The sequence below is a fragment of the Lithobates pipiens genome, unplaced genomic scaffold, assembly GCF_037356315.1.
Source record: "Lithobates pipiens isolate NorthernLeopardFrog02 unplaced genomic scaffold, aLitPip1_a1.2 Scaffold_63, whole genome shotgun sequence".
Taxonomy (NCBI): Eukaryota; Metazoa; Chordata; class Amphibia; order Anura; family Ranidae; genus Lithobates; species Lithobates pipiens.
The window spans coordinates 1217111-1240870 of NW_027507885.1; the positions used below are offsets into that span (position 1 = coordinate 1217111).

The window sequence follows — 23760 nt, forward strand, 5'->3', positions numbered from 1 at the left end:
TGTATGCAAAACGTGCAAAAAGGTTCCCCCAAAAAAGTGCAAGTGCCAAATATCCAAAAAGATCCCACCATCCGAGGGGGGCGCCGATGGTCTGCCCCGGCCTCTCACCTCAAATAGATCGATAAATGCGCCTTTCTACTAAACGCAGATTCCACAGCAAACGATCGATTTGCAGGACATCCGGGAACGCGGAGCCCTCTCAGGGGGATCTATCAATCGGCTCATTCACATGTCAGAAAGGAAGAGGAGGGCCCCATGGTGTAGTATAGCAACAAATATTTAAATATTAAAAAAACGTAGCAACTTACAACCAAGCAGCGTGATAAACGTGCAGACTCCCGGCCTCCCGGAAGGGACGGCACCCGGCTCTTTCCCCCTTCGCACATCGATTGGTATTTTATGCACTTTATTCATTATTATATGTGAGGTTTATTTTACGTTTTTTACTAAGCGCCACATTGTTATATTTTTATATAAAGAAAAACAGACAGGATTAGGAATTTCAACTTTTACTGAATCCAAATCTTGGAACAAGCCTTCTCTTTAAAAGGCAAATGTTTTTTGAACATAAAAAAAAAAAAACGTAAAAAAGACAATATATTAATAATATAGAGCATATAAAACATTACAATATATTACATTGTACAGTATATATTTTAAAGCTGAAGTTAAGGCATAAGAAAAAGAATCGCACATACATTCTCTGTAGCTTTAGTGATGGAACTTGCCTCTAAGGATGTCGCACATTGCACAGGCAGCTGGACCCTGAAGAAGTCTCCTGTGCAGGGGATGCCCCGTCCTCTTCCTGTCAGCGTTGGATCTCCTGCGACTATTACAGGCAGTGTAACCAATCAAAGAACATTTCCCCATTAAAGGAGAGGGGGGGGGGGGGGTGGGGAGGAGTGGCGAGTGCTCAGCAGGAACTTTTTCACAGCAGCTTCACAGAAGACGCGAAGTGTTGAAAGGTTAGAGAAAGGAAGAGGATGGGCATCCCTGCAGTGGGAGTTAGTATTGCGGAGTCAGGAAGAGCATGGGGCATCCCTGCAGTGGGAGTTAGAAGTTCAGAGTCAGGAAGAGGATTGGGCATCCCTGCAGTGGGAGTTAGTATTGCAGATTCAGGAAGAGGATGGGGCATCCCTGCAGTGGGAGTTATAATTGCGGATTCAGGAAGAGCATGGGGCATCCCTGCAGTGGGAGTTAGTATTGCGGAGTCAGGAAGAGCATGGGGCATCCCTGCAGTGGGAGTTAGAATTGCAGATTCAGGAAGAGGATGGGGCATCCCTGCAGTGGGAGTTAGAATTGCAGATTCGGGATGAGGATGGGGCATCCCTGCAGTGGGAGTTAGTACTGCAGAGTTAGGAAGAGGATGGGGCATCCCTGCAGTGGGAGTTAGAATTGCGGATTCAGGAAGAGGATGGGGCATCCCTGCAGTGGGAGTTAGAATTGCGGATTCAGGAAGAGGATGGGGCATCCCTGCAGTGGGAGTTAGAATTGCGGATTCAGGAAGAGGATGGGGCATCCCTGCAGTGATTTCTCCAGGATTCAAAAGTTCAGAGACAGGACGAGCATGGAACATCCCTACAGTGATATCTCCAGGATTTGGAAGTTCAGAGTCAGAAAGAGGACAGGGAATCCCTGCTGTCATTTCTCCAGAATTCAGAAGTTCAGGAAGTGAATGGGGCATGCCTGCAGTGAGATTCAAAAGTTCAGAGTCAGGAAGAGGACGGGGCATCCCAGAAGCGATCTCTCTAGGATTGAGAAGTTCAGAGGCAGGAAGAGGACGGGGCATCCCAGAAGCGAACTCTCTAGGACTCAGAAGCTCAGAGGCAGGAAGAGGACAGGGCATCCCTGCAGTGATTTCTCCGGTATCCAGCTGCCTGCACAATGTAGGATATCCTTCATTCCAGGGACGTTGGCTCACTAAAGCTAGAGAGGATTTTTTCTTTTGCCAATCCTCAGCTTTAATCAATATCCTTATAAAAGTAGGGTTCTATACAACCGAATAAATATGATGTACAAAATGAATAGGTCATCAAAAGTGCAAACTGTAGCCTTAAAAATGTAAAAGGAATGTTCTCCGAATATTCAGAGTCCCGAGAAGAAGTGTCCACCATAAATGGAGACTAATGAAATAAACATGGACCTTTTCCCATCAATCTTCACCAGTAGCACCACGATTGGTCCACTCTGTGAATCTCCATCGCCCCCTCGTCAGAAAGGCGCACTGACCAGAGAAGATGGACCTCACAAGCGATCTTCCCGTCCCTTATTGCTTGTAAAAAAAAACGGTTTTGAGGCAGAAGCTCCACATCTCGCATCTCTTCAAACCCAACGATCACTGCTTGGCAGATCTTGAACTCCAGGCTTGTGAGCAGGAAGTCATGTGATGACATCACCTGCTTAGTCCCACCCTACGCGTTTCATCCAAACGTCTTCATCAGGAGCGTAGATCTAACATCTTTACGAATAAAAGAACTTTCTACAAATATATACCAGAGGGGCCCTTACAAGGAGCCCCCTTCTTTTTCTTCACGAGGACGTCTTCTCCTACCCCGTGCTGTCCGGGCTCTTTGTGTGGGCTCCGCCCTGGCGGCCGGGCAGAGCCCCCGATAGATATCCTCCAGATTTCGGCTTATGGTGAGCAAGTGGCGCTCAATGCGTTGCTGTCCTCTCTGCATGGCCAGGAAGTGCCGCCTCTGTTGCTGCACCCGCAGGTCACGAGTCCGTTGTGACCTCCTCTGCAGAAGCAGCTGCTGCCTTTGTACCTCAAAGAGCAGCCACAGCTGCTGGTCGCTGTTCAACGGTGGAGGAGGGGGGCTGCCAGGGCCAGATGGGGGGCAGTCCTCCATGACCGGTCCTGGGGAATATGCTCCAGTGGTTGGTGGTGTGGGCACATCCATGTAGAAGGGTGGGGAGCGGAACGAAGGATATAATGTTTGGGAACTGTGGGGTAGAGGGGCAGAGCAGGAAAGGTCCAATGGCTCTTCCATTGATGAAGTCTCATCCTCGCTCTCAGACTCCAGTTGTAGGGTGAAGGTCGGGCCTCCGGGAAAGAAAACAAAAACCCAAATTAATGATATGAGCAACATTCCGATGTGAACTTCTGTCCTACAATAAATGGAGTCTCCAACACAACCCCCCCCCCCCCCCCCCAGGCTCTCTACCCTGAAACAATTGTCATTGGCCCCATACTCCCCAGCAGGTGAGCCCATAGACTGTGCGATGGAAGGCGATTTGGAATTGCACAGAAGTGGCAGGGTGGTGTAGATCCCAGACAAGGCCCCAGATTTCTACTTACCTCTAGACCCTCCCAACCCAGTCTGGGGACTGTGGGGGAGGGGCGCAGAGCTGGAAAGGTCCAATGGCTCTTCCTCCAAAGAAGTCTCATCCTCACTTTCCGATTCCGGCTGCAGGAGGAAGGTCGGGGTGAAGGTCAGGCCTAGGAAAGGCAACAAAGACAAACTTAACCACTTCACAACTGGAGGTCAAAACAGAACTTGAATGCCCAAACCCAATTTTGCTCTGTGTTAGTAAATCTGTCAATATCACCACACCCACTTCCTGTATCCGGGTGGATCATACCGCCCTCATCACCACACCTACTTCCTGTATCCGGGTGGCTCATACCACCCTCATCACCACACCTACTTCCTGTATCCGGGTGGCTCATACCGCCCTCATCACCACAACTACTTCCTGTATCTGGGTGGCTCATACCGCCCTCATCACCACACCTACTTCCTGTATCTGGGTGGCTCATACCACCCTCATCCCCACACCTACTTCCTGTATCCGGGTGAATCATACCGCCCTCATCACCACACCCACTTCCTGTATCCGGGTGGCTCATACCACCCTCATCCCCACACCTACTTCCTGTATCCGGGTGAATCATACCGCCCTCATCACCACACCCACTTCCTGTATCCGGGTGGCTCATACCGCCCTCATCACCACACCTACTTCCTGTATCCGGGTGAATCATACCGCCCTCATCACCACACCCACTTCCTGTATCCGGGTGGCTCATACCGCCCTCATCACCACACCCACTTCCTGTATCCGGGTGGCTCATACCGCCCTCATCACCACACCTACTTCCTGTATCCGGGTGGATCATACCGCCCTCATCACCACACCCACTTCCTGTATCTGGGTGGCTCATACCGCCCTCATCACCACACCCACTTCCTGTATCCGGGTGGCTCATACCGCCCTCATCACCACACCCACTTCCTGTATCCGGGTGGCTCATACCGCCCTCATCACCACACCTACTTCCTGTATCCGGGTGGATCATACCGCCCTCCTCACCACACCTACTTCCTGTATCCGGGTGGATCATACCGCCCTCCTCACCACACCTACTTCCTGTATCCGGGTGGATCATACCGCCCTCCTCACCACACCTACTTCCTGTATCCGGGTGGATCATACCATGTTTTTTCCAGGACAAATTTGGGACTTTTTGGGGAAATGGTAATGGGATCTCTCATGATTTTTTTTTTTTTTCCCCTTTCATAATAAAAGGCCCAAAACGGTATAAAAATATAATTTCTAATCTTTAACTATATTTTTATGGCATTACCATGACCCACCACCGAAAAAACCTGTAAAATAAGTTCTCCACCTCCTGACAGTCACAGCGATACCGCATATGTGTGCGATATTATATAGGAGGGCCAAGAAACAACAGTATCCAAAACTCTGTCCCAATTAAAACACACCGACACCAAAACTTTCACCAGCACCAAATATAAAACCCTTTCTTACCCAAAACACACCGACCCCTATACTGCAACTGCCACACCAACAATGACCCTAACTGCCACTAACACTGATACTGCCACACCGACAATGACCCTAACACCGATACTGCCACACCAACAATGACCCTAACTGCCACTAACACCGATACTGCCACACCAACAATGACCCTAACTGCCACTAACACCGATACTGCCACACCAACAATGACCCTAACTGCCACTAACACCGATACTGCCACACCAACAATGACCCTAACTGCCACTAACACCGATACTGCCACACCAACAATGACCCTAACTGCCACTAACACCGATACTGCCACACCAACAATGACCCTAACTGCCACTAACACCGATACTGCCACACCAACAATGACCCTAACTGCCACTAACACCGATACTGCCACACCAATAATGACCCTAACTGCCACTAACACCGATACTGCCACACCAATAATGACCCTAACTGCCACTAACACCGATACTGCCACACCAATAATGACCCTAACTGCCACACCAACAATGACCCTAACTGCCACACCGACAATGACCCTAACACCGATACTGCCACACCAATAATGACCCTAACTGCCACTAACACTGATACTGCCACACCGACAATGACCCTAACACCGATACTGCCACACCAACAATGACCCTAACTGCCACTAACACCGATACTGCCACACCAATAATGACCCTAACTGCCACTAACACCGATACTGCCACACCGACAATGACCCTAACACCGATACTGCCACACCAACAATGACCCTAACTGCCACTAACACCGATACTGCCACACAGACAATGACCCTAACACCGATACTGCCACACCAACAATGACCCTAACTGCCACTAACACCGATACTGCCACACCAACAATGACCCTAACTGCCACTAACACTGATACTGCCACACCAACAATGACCCTAACTGCCACTAACACCGATACTGCCACACCAATAATGACCCTAACTGCCACTAACACCGATACTGCCACACCAACAATGACCCTAACTGCCACACCGACAATGACCTAACACCGATACTGCCACACCAACAATGACCCTAACACCGATACTGCCACACCAACAATGACCCTAACACCGATACTGCCACACCAACAATGACCCTAACTGCCACTAACACCGATACTGCCACACCAACAATGACCCTAACTGCCACTAACACCGATACTGCCACACCAATAATGACCCTAACTGCCACTAACACCGATACTGCCACACCAATAATGACCCTAACTGCCACTAACACCGATACTGCCACACTAACAAATTATGTGAACACTACCACCAACTAGAAAATTCTTTATTGTGGAGAAGCATAAAGAAATATCATGTAAATACTGTTAATATATGACAACCAACAAGGAAGATCCAAGCATATTATATACACAGTTAACATTTGCTCTGCCTTTTTAGGTGAAATGGGCTTCCTCAGGAGATTCAAAGCCCAATATTGCAAGGAATTCCAGGTTATAAATTGATAATTCCAACAAGCCGTTTGGGCCTACACCCACCAGGACCACCCCAAAGATATTAGTGAACCATAGAGGGAGCAATTCAATGCAAGGACTCTCATCCAAATAGTCCAAAGAGTGGACTACCAGGTGCACCACAAGCAGACCAAGAAGAAAGAAGAAAAAAGAAAAAAGGGGGTAGAGAAAGCAAAGCTTTGGTCAACAACAGTCACTCAACCAATCATTTGGGGTCGGAGACATTGGGAGTCCTCAGCTGTAGCGCATTCTGCCCCTCCCTTTTTTTTTGTCTCCTTGCGGCCCACCTTGTAGTCCAACCTGTGGAGTATTTGAAGGAGAGTCCTTGCCCTGAATTGCTCCCCCTATGGTGGGTGTAGGGGCCCAAACGTCTTGCTGGGATTGTTATTGATTATAACCTGGAATTCCGTGTACAATATGTAGTGCTTTGAAAATCCTGGGGAAGCCTATTTTGGTCGAAACATGGTCGAGCAAATGTTAAAAAAAATAAAAATAAAAAAATAAAAGCGGCCGGAACACCCCTTTAAGTCAGCAGCTACAAACACTGTAGCTGCTGACTTTTCATAAAGGACACTTACCTGTCCAACGAGCCCGCAATGTCAGCTGTCCCGTCCATCGGATCGGCGGCCGGCGCCACCATCCTAACGAAAGGAAAAAGGCAGTGGAGCCTTGCGGCTTCACTGCCCATTTCCTACGGCGCATGCACGAGCCGCGCAGCGCTTTGTGAATGGCCCCGTTGTTTCTTGAGACACACACACACACGTCCCAGAAGACAACGGGGCCACTCGCCGAGGAGGAGGAGGAATTGAAAAAACAGCACCGTGGAATAGCAAGAGGCAGATTAGGAAGACTGCCTAGCAACAGGGGTTTCTGGTGAGTAAAAAAAGTATTTTTTTTTTTAAATATTTTTTAAAGAATGTGTAATTTTATTTAGGGTGGCCCCCCACTTTAACTGCATATATACCTCGTTTACATATTCCTGGTTGGTTTTAATATTTAGAACCATTTAGATGCTTATGTACAAGGAAGAATTCGCTTTTTTATCACGCCTGCGTCTCCTGGCACCTTTAAAATCCCCTTTTCCAAAAATGAATACAATGTTCCGAGCGAGTAGGGAAGCACTGCCAATCCCTTGTGACGATGTGCAATGCATGAGGTCGTGGGGCATTTTTTTTTCCCCCAGCAAAAATGGGGTGAACACAGGCGGTGAGGAGGCGTCACATCCCCTCTTCATAGAACGTCGATCACCTTTGAAGAGAGATCTGAATGCTGATCACTTTTCAGAGGAGCGGTGGTTTTAGCCGTAGGGTTTGCTTTGTGCCTCCCGTTCCTTAGCAGTGAAGATTTCAAGTATATCTGAATATAAATTGTGTCCTGTGCAACTGTGACGTGAAGCCCAGCAGAACACTGTTGGTTGGGACCACACAAAGACCAAAACGTCCATCACGTCTGGACCTTCTAGGTGTTTGGGGGGGGGGGGGGGGTGCAGTGCATAGCAAGCCAAGGCTTCCAATGAGGTGAGCTTCATGGAGACCTTCACCTCGGTCCAGCTTGGACCAGATGGCAGATTATACTTACATCGGGACCCCTCTGACCGGGCTTGGAGTGAGGCCCCTGAGGGCCCTGGCAGCTCAGAATCGGCTCCGTCCTCCTCCTCCTCAGTCTCCATCGGCTCAGAATCCACAGAAACTGAAAAGTTAAAAAAATGAGGGATCAGAAAAAGTCTACACTCCGTTCTAAGAAAATGCAGCAAGTCCTGTGGAAAGTTGACCAACGTGGATGGTGTGGCTTGGCTCCATGTTTAGAGGGGAAAGGTTAATCTTCTGGAATTCATACACTGAACATCATTATCACAGGTATGAGTGCCGGGGCCACCAGAATCCACCATTGTCCCTATAGTGGGCCAAAACATACGACTCAAAAATCAAGGGTGCGGCTGTTGATGTTCTGCAAAGCACAGAAGGTGAAAATTACCAATCAGATGATTTCTACTTACTACTGGATCCTCCCGACCCAACCTGGAGCTCAATTCGAGATGGCTCCGACTGCTCACTGCCGGCTCCATACTCCTCAGCGTCCATGGGCTCCGACTCTGCAGGTACCGAGACTAAAAAGAGAAAATCGGAAGAAGAAAAGTCTACAATTAAAACCAGCAAGGTTAAAGAAATTCAGCTTACAATGGCCATAAAATAGAAGGTGCACACCATGGAAGGTCGGTGCATACCTCCAACCCCTCCATCATTACATGACCCTGAAGTGACAAAGGGGCCAAAGGGAGGACCCATCACACAGGACAGGCATTAGACACTCAGAGAATGGAGGAGAGATAGGAGACACAGGACACCGGAGAGGGGGGTATAATACCTCTTCTATTACAGGGAATGGAGGGGAGGTAGGAGACACAGGACACCGGAGAGGGGGGTATAATACCTCTTCTATTACAGGGAATGGAGGGGAGGTAGGAGACACAGGACACTGGAGAGGGGGGTATAATACCTCTTCTATTACAGGGAATGGAGGGGAGGTAGGAGACACAGGACACCGGAGAGGAGGGTATAATACCTCTTCTATTACAGGGAATGGAGGGGAGGTAGGAGACACAGGACACTGGAGAGGGGGGTATAATACCTCTTCTATTACAGGGAATGGAGGGGAGGTAGGAGACACAGGACACCGGAGAGGGGGGTATAATACCTCTTCTATTACAGGGAATGGAGGGGAGGTAGGAGACACAGGACACCGGAGAGGGGGGTATAATACCTCTTCTATTACAGGGAATGGAGGGGAGGTAGGAGACACAGGACACCGGAGAGGGGGGTATAATACCTCTTCTATTACAGGGAATGGAGGGGAGGTAGGAGACACAGGACACCGGAGAGGGGGGTATAATACCTCTTCTATTACAGGGAATGGAGGGGAGGTAGGAGACACAGGACACTGGAGAGGGGGGTATAATACCTCTTCTATTACAGGGAATGGAGGGGAGGTAGGAGACACAGGACACCGGAGAGGGGGGTATAATACCTCTTCTATTACAGGGAATGGAGGGGAGGTAGGAGACACAGGACACTGGAGAGGGGGGTATAATACCTCTTCTATTACAGGGAATGGAGGGGAGGTAGGAGACACAGGACACTGGAGAGGGGGGTATAATACCTCTTCTATTACAGGGAATGGAGAGGAGGTAGGAGACACAGGACACTGGAGAGGGGGGTATAATACCTCTTCTATTACAGGGAATGGAGGGGAGGTAGGAGACACAGGACACTGGAGAGGGGGGTATAATACCTCTTCTATTACAGGGAATGGAGGGGAGGTAGGAGACACAGGACACTGGAGAGGGGGGTATAATACCTCTTCTATTACAGGGAATGGAGGGGATGTAGGAGACACAGGACACCGGAGAGGGGGGTATAATACCTCTTCTATTACAGAGAATGGAGGGGAGGTAGGAGACACAGGACACCGGAGAGGGGGGTATAATACCTTGTCTTGTGCCAAAAGTTCAAAGAAGTACCTACCTGTGCCCTCAGAAGTTGTGGATGAAGCCTCTGCTGCCTCTCGCTGTGTGGCATTCAGAGATGGAGTAGAAGGTTCTGCAATGAAAATGGCAATTTACAAAAGGGCGTAGTATTGAAAACAAATCAGACACCATTCTCAAACAATTTGATACTTACCGGGAAGATCGGTGCCATCATCTTCATGCTGATCACGGATGGATTCCTCTCTCGAGACCCGTGCCTGGTCTCTGGGGACATGCGAGATCCGCTCCTTCTCCTGAGGGACATGTGACACTGGCTCCATTTCCTGCTCCTGGGAGATACAGGTCCCCTTCTCCATCTCCCGGCCATGGTGGACATGTGACACCAGCATCATGTTCTGTCCTTGTGGGACATGTAAAAGCCGCTCCATCTCTTGGGAGACATGTGACATCTGCTGCATCTCCTGCCCCTGCGAGACATGCGAGGCTTGCTCCATCACCTGCGAGACATGCGAGGCTTGCTCCATCACCTGCGAGACATGCGAGGCTTGCTCCACCACCTGCGAGACATGCGAGGCTTGCTCCACCACCTGCGAGACATGCGAGGCTTGCTCCACCACCTGCGAGACATGCGAGGCTTGCTCCATCACCTGCGAGACATGCGAGGCTTGCTCCACCACCTGCGAGACATGCGAGGCTTGCTCCACCACCTGCGAGACATGCGAGGCTTGCTCCACCACCTGCGAGACATGCGAGGCTTGCTCCATCACCTGCGGGACATGCTCCATCACCTGCGAGACATGCGAGGCTTGCTCCATCACCTGGGAGACACGCGAGGCTTGCTCCATCACCTGGGAGACACGCGAGGCTTGCTCCATCACCTGGGAGACACGCGAGGCTTGCTCCATCACCTGGGAGACACGCAAGGCTTGCTCCATCACCTGGGAGACACGCGAGGCTTGCTCCATCACCTGGGAGACACGCGAGGCTTGCTCCATCTCATGGGAGACACGCGAGGCTTGCTCCATCTCATGGGAGACACGCGAGGCTTGCTCCATCTCATGGGAGACACGCGAGGCTTGCTCCATCTCATGGGAGACACGCGAGGCTTGCTCCATCTCATGGGAGACACGCGAGGCTTGCTCCATCTCATGGGAGACACGCGAGGCTTGCTCCATCTCATGGGAGACACGCGAGGCTTGCTCCATCTCATGGGAGACACGCGAGGCTTGCTCCATCTCATGGGAGACATGCAACACCTGCTGCATTTCTGGTTCCTGGGGGACATACAGGATATAATTTGAGGCTTGCTGCATTTCCTGGGGGACATGTGACACCTGCTGCATCTCCTGCTCCTGTGGGACATGAGACACCGGGTCCAGGTCCTGGGATAAATGCGACATCTGATTCATCTCCTGTTCCTGGGAGACATGCGACACCAGCTTCCCCTCCTGGAGGACATTTGAGGCTTGCTGCATCTCCTGGGGGACACATGGCACCTGCTGCATCTCCTGCTCCTGTGGGACACGTGACACGTGTTCCATCTCCTGTTCCTGGGAGAAATGTGACACCAGCTTCCCCTCTTGGAGGACATTTGAGGCTTGTTGCATCTTCTGTGAGACATGCGACACCTGTTCCATCTGCTGTTCCTGAAGGACCTGCGACACCTGCTCCATTTGCTGTTCTTGAAGGACCTGCGACACCTGCTCCATCTGCTGTTCTTGAAGGACCCGCGACACCTGCTCCATTTGCTGTTCTTGAAGGACCTGCGACACCTGCTCCATCTGCTGTTCTTGAAGGACCCGCGACACCTGCTCCATTTGCTGTTCTTGAAGGACCTGCGACACCTGCTCCATCTGCTGTTCTTGAAGGACCTGCGACACCTGCTCCATTTGCTGTTCCTGAGGGACTTGTAAAACCAGCTTCATCTCCTGCTCCTGGAGGATGACATGAGACTCCTGCTGTATCTCCTGCTCCTGAGGGACATGTGACACCTGCTCCATTTGCTGTTCCTGAGGGACATGTGACACCTGCTCCATCTGCTGTTCCTGAGGGACACGCGACACCTGCTCCATCTGCTGTTCCTGAGGGACACGTGATACCTGCTCCATCTGCTGTTCTTGAGGGACACGCGACACCTGCTCCATCTGCTGTTCATGAAGGACCTGTGACACCTGCAACATTTCCTGTTCCTGGGAGACATGCAACACCTGCTCCTTCTCCTGTTCCTGAGGGACTTGTAAAACCAGCTTCATCTCCTGCTCCTGGAGGATGACATGAGACTCCTGCTGTATCTCCTGCTCCTGGAGGATGACATGAGACTCCTGCTGTATCTCCTGCTCCTGGAGGATGACATGAGACTCCTGCTGTATCTCCTGCTCCTGGAGGATGACATGAGACTCCTGCTGTATCTCCTGCTCCTGGAGGATGACATGAGACTCCTGCTGTATCTCCTGCTCCTGGAGGATGACATGAGACTCCTGCTGTATCTCCTGCTCATGGAGGATGACATGAGACTCCTGCTGTATCTCCTGCTCCTGGAGGATGACATGAGACTCCTGCTGTATCTCCTGCTCATGGAGGATGACATGAGACTCCTGCTGTATCTCCTGCTCATGGAGGATGACATGAGACTCCTGCTGTATCTCCTGCTCATGGAGGATGACATGAGACTCCTGCGGTATCTCCTGCTCATGGAGGATGACATGAGACTCCTGCGGTATCTCCTGCTCATGGAGGATGACATGAGACTCCTGCTGTATCTCCTGCTCATGGAGGATGACATGAGACTCCTGCTGTATCTCCTGCTCATGGAGGATGACATGAGACTCCTGCTGTATCTCCTGCTCATGGAGGATGACATGAGACTCCTGCTGTATCTCCTGCTCATGGAGGATGACATGAGACTCCTGCTGTATCTCCTGCTCATGGAGGATGACATGAGACTCCTGCTGTATCTCCTGCTCCTGAGGGACATGCGAGACTGGCTCCAACTCCTGCTCCTGAGGGACATGCGAGACTGGCTCCAACTCCTGCTCCTGAGGGACATGCGAGACTGGCTCCAACTCCTGCTCCTGAGGGACATGTGACACCTGCTGAATCTCCTGCTCATGGGGAATGAGGGGCATTTCCTGGGGTGGCTCATTCCCAGATGTCAGCGTCGCCTCTTCATCTGCCATGTCTCTCTGTTGAATGTGCCTGAAATACAAGAAAAAAAACAGAAAAGAAAAAATAACATTTGGACTTAAATTACGCAAAGGTCGTAAAAAAAGGTCTAAATAAAACTATGACGGAATTGTTAGCTCCCACTAGACCTCCCAGCAGCTGCCCTGTATTATACAAGTCTGGGGATGCCATCAGGGAAGTTTGGGGGTAAAATTTAGGTCATGCCTGGACTACACTAACTTCATGTGCTTGTCAACCCTTTTGCCTCGAAAAGTCAACAACGTCCTCTCCAATCCTGAGCCTGCACATGGCTCAGGTCCTTCTTCCATTTACATGGCCCAGCTCTTTATTCTAGCCGCTCCTCTCCAATCCTCCAGAGATCTTGGTTAGCCATGGTCCTTCCATCACTCGCAGGGCCCAGCTCTTTATTCTAGCCGCTCCTCTCCCATACTCCAGAGAACTTGGTTAGCCATGGTCCTATCACTCGCAGGGCCCAGCTCTTTATTCTAGCCACTCCTCTCCAATACTCCAGAGATCTTGGTTAGCCATGGTCCTATCACTCGCAGGGCCCAGCTCTTTATTCTAGCCGCTCCTCTCCCATACTCCAGAGATCTTGGTTAGCCATGGTCCTATCACTCGCAGGGCCCAGCTCTTTATTCTAGCCGCTCCTCTCCAATACTCCAGAGATCTTGGTTAGCCATGGTCCTATCACTCGCAGGGCCCAGCTCTTTATTCTAGCCGCTCCTCTCCCATACTCCAGAGATCTTGGTTAGCCATGGTCCTATCACTCGCAGGGCCCAGCTCTTTATTCTAGCCACTCCTCTCCAATACTCCAGAGATCTTGGTTAGCCATGGTCCTTCCATCACTCGCAGGGCCCAGCTCTTTATTCTAGCCGCTCCTCTCCCATACTCCAGAGATATTGGTTAGCCATGGTCCTTCCATCACTCGCAGGGCCCAGCTCTTTATTCTAGCCACTCCTCTCCAATACTCCAGAGATCTTGGTTAGCCATGGTCCTTCCATCACTCGCAGGGCCCAGCTCTTTATTCTAGCCACTCCTCTCCAATACTCCAGAGATCTTGGTTAGCCATGGTCCTATCACTCGCAGGGCACAGCTCTTTATTCTAGCCGCTCCTCTCCAATACTCCAGAGATATTGGTTAGTTATGGTCCTTCTTCCATTTACATGGCCCAGCTCTTTATTCTAGCCGCTCCTCTCCAATCCTCCAGAGATCTTGGTTAGCCATGGTCCTATCACTCGCAGGGCACAGCTCTTTATTCTAGCCGCTCCTCTCCCATACTCCAGAGATCTTGGTTAGTTATGGTCCTTCTTTCATTTGCAGGGTACAGCTCTTTATTCTAGCCCAGTCAGTCATTCTCAACCTTTTCAACAAAGAGGAACCCTTGAAAAAAACTTTCCGGTCTCAGGGAACCCCCTACTAAAAATACTATATCTACAACTCATGATACATTAGTGTGACGATCGATGGGAAGAATGCTCTTTACACTTGGTCATTGGGTGTAATTACCCCCTTACAGATAGCTAAAAAAAAAAAAAAAACTGGTTTCAGTGGAACTTGAGAGGCAGAATTTTGCCCATTGCTCATGGAACCCCTAGCAACCTTTGGAGGAACCCCGTTCTAGCCTCTTGTTGGAATTGAACATGACACATCTAAAAGTTTCTACATATCCGTTTGTACAACCAAGCACCAAACACAATCTGCATAGCAGAAGGAGTTCTCTTCAGCCCACCTGGTGTGCACGGAGCTTCAAATAGATTTAGGACAATGATGGCTCCGGTCTGTCCGTGAGGACAAAAAGGGGGCCTAATGAGCGGGAAGGGCGTCCGAGATCGAATCACAAGATGTGAACCCAGTCGGAGCAGTTGCAATTCATGGGCAAACACTGCCCCCCCCAGAGGCCAAGTATGGCAGGACTGTCAGAGATATTTAGCCTGGGGGAGGAGACGCCCCAGAGACACCGATTCGTCTACAGGCAGAGGGGGGTGGGCAATGGGATGTGGTGTGGCCGAGGTGTGTTTATCAAAAAGGGATTCATCAAAGAGCTGCCTCTTATTCCATCATGAGGTTCAGTCACGAGGATCTGCTAAGTATACTGCTTGTATGCTATGTACTCTTGTAATTTCTATTTATACCTAAGCTTTCTTATCTCCTTGGGAAATAAATGAGATTTGTTTGATTTTTAGACCGTGTGTTTGGGTTCATAGCTAATTGCTGTAGTATTGTGATATTAACGATAGCATGTGCTCAGAGTGATAGACTAACTAATCTATAGGGACTAGACAAAGTAATACATAACTGATAATAATAATAGGTTGGTATTGATCAGTTACTTCACCTCTCCTCTCCAATACTCCAGAGATCTTGGCAGGTCATGGTCCTTCTATCCCTCACAGGGCACAGCTCTTTATTCTAACCTCTCCAATACTTCAGGGGATCTTGGTTCAGTATTGTCCTTGTTCCACTCGTAGGGTACAGCTCTTTATTCTAAACTCTCCAATACTCCAGAGATATTGGTTAGTTATGGTCCTTCTTCCATTTACATGGCAAAGCTCTTTATTCTAGCCTCTCCTTTCCAATACGCCAGAGATCTTGGTTAGGTTTGGTCCTTCCTCCGTTTGCAGGGCACACCTGTCAGGGCTGGCTTAGCCCTTCCTTCTCTGGGATGGCTGCTCAGCTGTCGGCTAATTGCCAGCTCTCATCTCTCTACAGTTACCCAGCTGTTCCTGATCCTGCTCGTCTGACCTGCCTACTTAAAGCTGTCCAGCTCACTTCATCTCTGCCTTCGCCTTGGTCACATCACAAGAAACCATCTCCTGCGGTTCTGTTTAAAGACTGGATTGCTGGCATCCCTTCTGGCTCCTTACCCTGCTTGCTGTTGCTCCACTTGGATCCCCGACTTCTGGCCTGGCTGATTACCCGATCTGGTTATTGAACTCTGGCCTGGCTGACTACTCGATCCAGCTACTGGACTCTGGCTATACTTTGACTACGCTTTTTCTATTTACCTTTTTTATTAATAAACAAGTGTGATTTAATTGTACTTCTGTCTCGGTCTGATTCATGGTTTCTGGCAACACCCCTTTATTCTAACCTCTGCTCTTGAATACTCCAGGGTTTTGGTTAGGTATGGTCCTTCTTCCATTTGCAGGGCACAGCAATTTATTCTAGCCTCTCCTCTCCAATACTCCAGAGATCTTGGTTGGGTAAGGTTCTGCTTCCAATTGCAAGCCAAAACTCTTTACTTTAGACTCTCCTCTTCAATACTCCAGGGTTCATGGTTGGGTATGCTCCTTCTTCCACTTGCAGGGCACAGCTCTTTATTCGGGCCTCTTCTCTCAAATGCTGCAGAGATCTTAGTTATGGCCCTTCTTCCATTCACATGGCACAGCACTTTCATTTTTAGCTTCTCCTCTCCAATACTCCAGAGATCTTGGTTAGTTATAGTACTTCTATCACTAGCAGGGAAAAGCTCTTTATTCTAACCTCTCCTCTTGAATTCTCCAGGATTTTGGTTAGTTATGGTCCTTCTTACATTTGCAGAACACAGCTCTTTATTCTAGCCCAGTGATGGCGAACCTTGGCACCCCAGATGTTTTGGAACTACATTTCCCATGATGCACCTGCACTCGGATGTGTAGATGAGCATCATGGGAAATGTAGTTTCAAAACATCTGGAGTGCCAAGGTTCGCCATCACTGTTCTAGCCTCTCCTCTGCAATACTCCAGAGATCTTGGTTAGGTCTGGCCCTCTTAGAAATGTCCCCAATCCCTCAATCCTGCTTACAGAAGAATCTGCCCTTCCACTTCCCAAGACTGGAAAGTCCTAGTACCTTCCACAAGGAAAAATCGCATCATTGTACCTACCTGTGTGATACCGGAACCCACACATAACTTGGTTCTGATTATTTTTCACGATGTGGACTTTTATGTGCCAGTTTAACACTTCTAAATGTGAGTGCATTTTATATCTTTTCATCGGAATAAAAGAAGTCTTTTAACAGTCTGCATTTAGAGGCGCCCCTGTATTTCCTCTCTTACCCAGGAAATACCCACACTTCGCTGTGTCCTTCAAGACCAACATTGAGACAGAAGCTTGGACGTCTCCAAGACCCAACAACACCCAGGCCAAGTAATTTTGTATATGCAGGAATACAAAGAGCTGTTCATTGAGGAGACAACCTCTCAACAAATGAATGGCCCAACAAAGTCTACAGGCTGAGACTCAACGGTCTTCCTACCACCCTAAAAAGGAAAAGAACATTCTTTTGAGGACAGTGAGGTCACATTTTGGACAAACTGGTGGAAGAGGCCATCTACATCAGACTGGAATAATAATTCCTGACCAGGATGTAAAACAGGGAGCGGTTCTAACATCTCTAAGGGTGGCACAGTGGTGTAGTGGTTAGCACTCTCACCTAGCAGTAAGAAGGGTTGCTGGTTTGAATCCCAACCACGACACTACCTGCCTGGAGTTTGCATGTTCTCCCTGTGCCTGTGTGGGTTTCCTCCGGGTACTCTGGTTTCCTCCCACAATCCAAAGACATGCAGGTAGGTTAATTGGCTTCTGTCCAAAATTGGCCCCTAGTATATGAATGGGAATCTAGGATTGTGGGCTCCTTGAGGGTAGGGACCCATGTGAGTGTACGATGTACAGGGATCAGGACAATTGTCGACACCTCACTCAGGTTGAACTGGATGGACTGGTGTCTTTATTCAACCTTACCAACTATAAAACCCCATGACAACAACTCACACCTTCAGGAACGGACTAGGACCAACACCTATGCAGACCCCGGGCACCAAGGATGAGGTCAATAGAACAGGGAGGGGGTTCCACAATTCTCACACCTCCCATACTGTTCAAAAGGAAAGATGAACATCTCCACCTTCTTTGGCGATTGGATGAAGGTTCTACCAGGGTGGCTATAAAGGCTGGGATATCTTCCCGATAACTCACTAGAACTGGAGCTACGAAATGTCATCAACATTAAAGAACAAGTCCAGATTAATGCGAGTAGAGATAACCTGACCTGGATGCCCGAAAACCTTCACAGATAGCCCAGACCTGGTTTATGAATGCTGAGTAAGGTTGTGTGTTAAGAAGTGTGATTAGGTTCAAACTAGAGCTGCAACTAACGATTAATTTGTCTGTCTACTAATCTATCGATTATTTTTTCGATTAGTCAACGACTATCCGATTATTTTTTTTATTTTTATTTTTTAATGAATCTAGTGGTTTTTTTTTTGATTAGCTAATTAATCCTTTGGATAACCTTGAGAGTATTGTATTGTAGAGTATTGTATTGTATTATAGAGGCGGGCAGTGTATTGTAGAGTATTGGCAGGCAGTGTATTGTAGAGTATTGGCGGGCAGTGTATTGTAGAGTATTGGCAGGCAGTGTATTGTAGAGTATTGGCGGGCAGTGTATTGTAGAGTATTGGCGGGCAGTGTATTGGCTGGCAGAGTATTGCATTGGCGGGCAGAGTATTGCATTGGCGGGCAGAGTATTGCATTGGCGGGCAGAGTATTGCATTGGCGGGCAGAGTATTGCGCTGGGTATGGAGGGATGGCTGCTTCCATCCGACCTCTCCCTTCCACTGCACAGATCAGTACAGAGAGGGGAGAGAGAAACCGGCGTCATGTCATGACGCCGGTTTGTTTACATGTGATCGCTCCATCGGAGCGATCACATTGTAAACACCTGGGTGTAGAAAGATGGCCGCCGCTTCGGAGCTAGGCCGAAGCCGCGGCCTCTCCTAAGGCCGAGACCGTGGAGCGCTCCGCGGATCGCGGCATGTGCGCTCGGATCGGCGACGATCCGTTGCACCCCTAGGGACGGCGGCACGGAAGGGGAGAAGAGAGGGGGACAGCGGCACGGAGGGGGGAGAAGAGAGGGGGACGGCGGCACGGAGGGGGAGAAGAGAGGGGGACAGCGGCACGGAGGGGGAGAAGAGAGGGGGGCGGCGGCATGGAGGGGGAGAAGAGAGGGGGGCGGCGGCACGGAGGGCAGCGGTAAATACTAAGCACTACCCCCCACTGTAACGCATCAACGACCTGCACGCACATCAACGTATTTTCTTAGTCGACGCGTCGTGGCAGCTCTAGTTCAAACCTATCCTTAGCTATTTAGGTCAGATATTCCTTTATAATGGTCCTAGGATTCAAGCCAAATTAATTCCAGGTATGAATATATCACTGTTAAATATTGGGGGGGGGGGGGGACGCTTGCTTGGCATGGGCACCATTCTCCCAAGGGATACAAGGAGTATTCTAACTAGATATGGTGGATAGGCAAGGGTGGCGATATCCAATCAGAGAACACCTTGTATCTGTTGAGAATTAGTACAAGACGTCCTCAAAATAGCGGCAGTGCCGAGCAGTAAAGTGAGTAGCTAATGTAGCAAATATTTTCCTTCCATAGGGATTGGTCAGGTATGGAATTTGTAGACCAATGCAACCACACAAAGATATCCATACCTGGAGTTCAGGGTTAACCTTCCATTGGCGGAGCTGAAGGCCAGGAACGTATTGCATATAATCTACGAGGGTTCTTCAAAAAGTTTCCGCACAAACTCAAAAAGTGTGGACGTTTTTTTTTTGAAGACCCCCCCTTGTACATCTTTATGAAAAATACATAAAAAGTCTTACATGGTGACGCCATAGTCGAAGGCGAGCTCCGTCCCCACGTCGATGTCTTCTTTGGCCATCAGCAGTATGATGGGGGTTGTGCCATTCTTCACATATCTCACTTCGGGTTTGAGGTTGGGCTTCCTCTTGGAATGGTTTATTTTCCTGCCGTAGGTGGACAGTCCAGGGTGGCAGGGACACGGGACGCTTTGGGCGTCGATGCAAAGTCTCCGCTGGTGTTTCTTGTCCTTGAAGAAATACAAGTAGCACATCTCTCCTGGAGCAATGGAATTCATGATCTCCTCGCCGCGTTCGTGGCTCACCACGAGCCCATGGCAGTCGCACACAAAGTCTCCTTTCTGGAAGGGTAGAGTAGTGATGACCGTCTCGCCCGTGTTCCCGGCTCGGTCCTCCACGATCGCCAGTCCTTTCCAGTCCTGGGATTCCACCAGCCTTTCTATTTCTTCGGTATGATCCACCTTCCCTCGATCCACGCCGGGCTTCCAGCTCTCCAGGATATCCGGGAGTCTCGGGGCATTGTACCTCCAGCCTTGTACCTTCATGTAGGAGCGGACCTGGTCTTCAGTTGGTGGCTTCCTTTTGAAATGTCCTAAAGATGTAGGAACACGGGGGGGGGGTCATTATTTATAAAACTTGATTGGTTTAAACTTTTTTTTGTGCGATTCCCCCACTTCCCATTCCTCAATAAATTTACAAGTTTAAAGGGTGAGGGCCGCTGGATTTTTTATAAGGTCTTCCTAGCTTTCTTAGTGGTGACCCGCCCCATAGCTACCCAACTTCTCACTCAGCTCCTTCAATCAACCCTTTTCTTGCCAGTTATTGGCTCAATTGTCTTGGGGAGGAAGGGTACAGGAGACCCAAAAACAGCAGCAAAAATCCCTCCATACAAAAAAATAATAATATAATTTAGGGATGAGCCGAGCGTATTTGGCATTCAGAATGGGCGAATGTGACGGCTTCCTGCCGTCAGTGGTTGATAAGGAAGCAGCAGGTGCCTGCACCAACCACTGACCTCAACCAGCCATTCACTTACATGGCTGGAAATACCCAACCAAGTGGCGGGGATAGGGGGGGGGTCACAGCATTGCCTAAATATGGCCACATAACAATAACATTGTAGCAAATATAAACGTTGTCATATTTGGTCAATGATGTCACCTCTATCCCCACCCCCTTCCCATATATTGCTGATGCTGCATAGCTTTAGGCTCGGTTCACACAGGGGGCGACACACCTTGCCGCACCTCGACCTGCCGCGACTTGCAAATGACTTCTGTATAGAAGTCAATGCAAGTTGCCCGAGGTCGCCCAAAAGTAGTACAGGAACCTTTTTTCTAAGTCGGAGCGACTCGAGTCGCTCCTCTTAGAAGGGTTCCGTAGTACAGAACGGGGGCGACTTGTCAAGTCGTGCCGCCTCCTGTGTGAACCGAGCCTTAGGGTCCCTCAGCTTTTTCCGTTCAGTGGGCATTGTGATTGACCCGGATCGAAAATTGTTGGCCATAGATAAAGGGGCTTTCAGATTCCGATAAGTGCCCCTTCCCCACTCCCCACATACCCCCAACAACGATGGGCCAGGGTTGCGGGGAAGAGGCCCTTGTGCTCATCAGCATGGGGACAAGCTGCTATGTGAGGGGGGGGGGGGGATCACCACCTGGAAAGGTACCACCCCTATGTTAGCACCTTGTCCCCATGGATAGGACACACCTATGTGGGGGGGGGGGGGGGGGGGTTGTCAGCACCTTGGAAAGGTACCAATATGTTAGCACCTAGTTCCCATGGACAGGACACCTAACATAGGAGTGGTATCTTTCCAGGAGGTGACCCCCCACATAGCACCTAGTTCCCATGGTGGACAGGACACCTAACATGGGGTGGTATCTTTCCAGGTGGTGACCCCCCCCCACATAGGTGTCCTATCCATGGGGACAAGGTGCTAACATAGGGGTGGTACCTTTCCAGGTGGTGACCCCCCCTCACATAGCAGCTTGTCCCCATGCTGATGAGCACAAGGGCCTCTTCCCCACATAGGTGTCCTGTCCATGGAACTAGGTGCTATGTGGGGGGGGGGGGGGTCACCCCCTGGAAAGATACCACCCCAATGTTAGCACCTTGTCCCAATGGACAGGACACCTATGTGAGGGGGGGGGGGGGGGGGGTTGTCAACACCTAGAAAGGTACCACCAATATGTTAGGTGTCCTGTCCATGTGAACAAGCTGCTATGTGAGGGGGGTCACCACCTGGAAAGGTACCACCCCAATGTTAGCACCTTGTCCCCATGGATAGGACATACCTGTGGGGGGGGGGGTCATGTTAGGTGTCCTGTCCATGGAACTAGGCGCTATGTGAGGGGGGGGGGGGGGGGGGGTCACCTCCTGGAAAGATACCACCCCAATGTTAGCACCTTGTCCCCATGGATAGGACACACCTATGTGCGGGGGAGGGGGGTTTCAGCACCTGGAAAGGTATCACCAATATGTTGGCACCTAGTTCCCATGGACAGGACACCTAACATATTGGTGGTACCTTTCCAGGTGGTGACCCCCCACATAGGTGTCCTGTCCATGGGAACTAGGTGCTATGTGGGGGGGGGTCACCACCTGGAAAGATACCACCCCAATGTTAGCACCTTGTCCCAATGGACAGGACACCTATGTGAGGGGGTTTGGGGGGGGGGGGAGGTCATCACCTGGAAAAGGTACCACCCCAATGTTAGAACCTTGTTCCCACGGACAGGACACCTAACATAGGGGTGGTATCTTTCCAGGTGATGGAAGCCCCCCACCACATAGCACCTTGTCCCCATGGACAGGACACCTATGTGATATGGGGTCACCACGTGTAAAGGGTATGTGGCCTGGTATATTTGCTACCGGGGGGGGGGGGGGGGGGGACACATTCCGTCCTTTCTTGGCCTGCCATGCTGCCTTCTTGGATAAGGGTCCGGTAAATCATTTCAGGGGGGCCTTGTGTGGGGGTTCCCCATTCAAATCCATACCAGACCCTTTGGGCGGGAACCTTAAACCCAAAGGTCCTGGTATGAAAGAAAGCCTGAAAAAAAAAAGAAAACGAATGCAGCCACCCCGTCTAAGGGCTGTTCTGGGGTTTAGAGACACTTGAGCCCCGCACCGGAATGCCCAACCCATACACATGGCACCATATAAAAAACGTTTCTTCTTACCCACGACATCATCCACACGCATTCTGTACTGCTGTCTCCTCCAGCGCTTGTAGCAGTACGGGCCGTGGGCTTTGGATATGTTGTTACAGGCCTTGATACCTGGGCCAGCACGGTTAATGCTGACAGGATAGACATCTTCAGTCCTCTTAAAACACATCTCCTTCTCCTCCATGAGGGCCACGCCGGCACCATTATCCTCACCTTCACCCCTCGGCCCCTGGAGGTCCCCGTCCCTGGAAGGGAAACCGGAGAAAGGGCGCTCAGACCTCATTTCATGGTAAAGTCGTATCTAATGTATAACAAGAGGACTGGTCACCCCAAAACCCAACCCATGGCCCTGTGTGGCTGCACCACCACCGCGGCACAGGGACCATGCCCGGCATTCCAGAGATCCTCACCTCGCTCAGTAGTCCAGCCTCATAAAAAGGAGGTCTGCAGCTCTGTACAGACCTGAGGCAGATTGTGGCTGCCGGGTGATCATGTGATCACAATATCAATAAAGCTAATATGAATGCATTTCATTCGTAATAGCTGTAATTCCTATAGTGATGCTCTGATTGGCCAGCAGCTATCACATTGTACCTGGTCCAATCACAGAACCCCATACCATGTTATAGCTGCAGGCCAATCACATCACCCCGTATCATGTTATAACTGCAGGCCAAACACATCACCCCATACCATGTTATAGCTGCAGGCCAAACACATCACCCCGTATCATGTTATAACTGCAGGCCAATCACATCACCCCGTACCATGTTATAGCTGCAGGCCAAACACATCACCCCATACCATGTTATAGCTGCAGGCCAATCACAGCACCTCGTGCCACGTTATAGCTGCAGGCCAATCACATCACCCCATAGCGCGTTATAGCTGCAGGCCAAACACATCACCCCATACCATGTTATAGCTGCAGGCCAAACACATCACCCCGTATCATGTTATAGCTGCAGGCCAATCACAGCACCTCGTGC

The 23760-nt window shown here is 50.0% G+C and overlaps 2 protein-coding genes across 2 annotated transcripts in view; both read right to left on the bottom strand.

Annotated features, from left to right (window-relative positions):
* Window positions 1-511: 511 nt before the first annotated feature.
* Window positions 512-23760, bottom strand: part of LOC143958897 (uncharacterized) — a 64251-nt gene continuing 41002 nt past the window's right edge. Inside the window, exons 7-14 of the mRNA XM_077467881.1 lie at window positions 22784-23016; window positions 19605-20193; window positions 9966-12967; window positions 9810-9884; window positions 8285-8395; window positions 7867-7977; window positions 3299-3439; window positions 512-3043 (exon numbers count right to left, since the gene is read on the bottom strand). Of these exons, the coding sequence (XP_077324007.1) occupies window positions 2505-3043; window positions 3299-3439; window positions 7867-7977; window positions 8285-8395; window positions 9810-9884; window positions 9966-12967; window positions 19605-20193; window positions 22784-23016 (4801 nt within the window). The 3' untranslated portion in view covers window positions 512-2504. The remainder of the gene's footprint in view (window positions 3044-3298; window positions 3440-7866; window positions 7978-8284; window positions 8396-9809; window positions 9885-9965; window positions 12968-19604; window positions 20194-22783; window positions 23017-23760) is intronic.
* LOC143958898 (uncharacterized) lies at window positions 3446-6393 on the bottom strand. The gene is made up of 2 exons (XM_077467882.1): window positions 5872-6393; window positions 3446-5808 (listed from the first exon to the last, which is right to left on the bottom strand). Exon 2 carries the CDS (start codon window positions 4433-4435, stop codon window positions 3473-3475), a length of 963 nt encoding a protein of 320 aa, XP_077324008.1. The 5' UTR covers window positions 4436-5808; window positions 5872-6393; the 3' UTR covers window positions 3446-3472.

Bases quoted from the DNA above. Each gene is read 5' to 3' on its own strand.
- LOC143958898 (XM_077467882.1), bottom strand. From the start codon at position 4,435: ATGATCCACCCGGATACAGGAAGTAGGTGTGGTGAGGAGGGCGGTATG.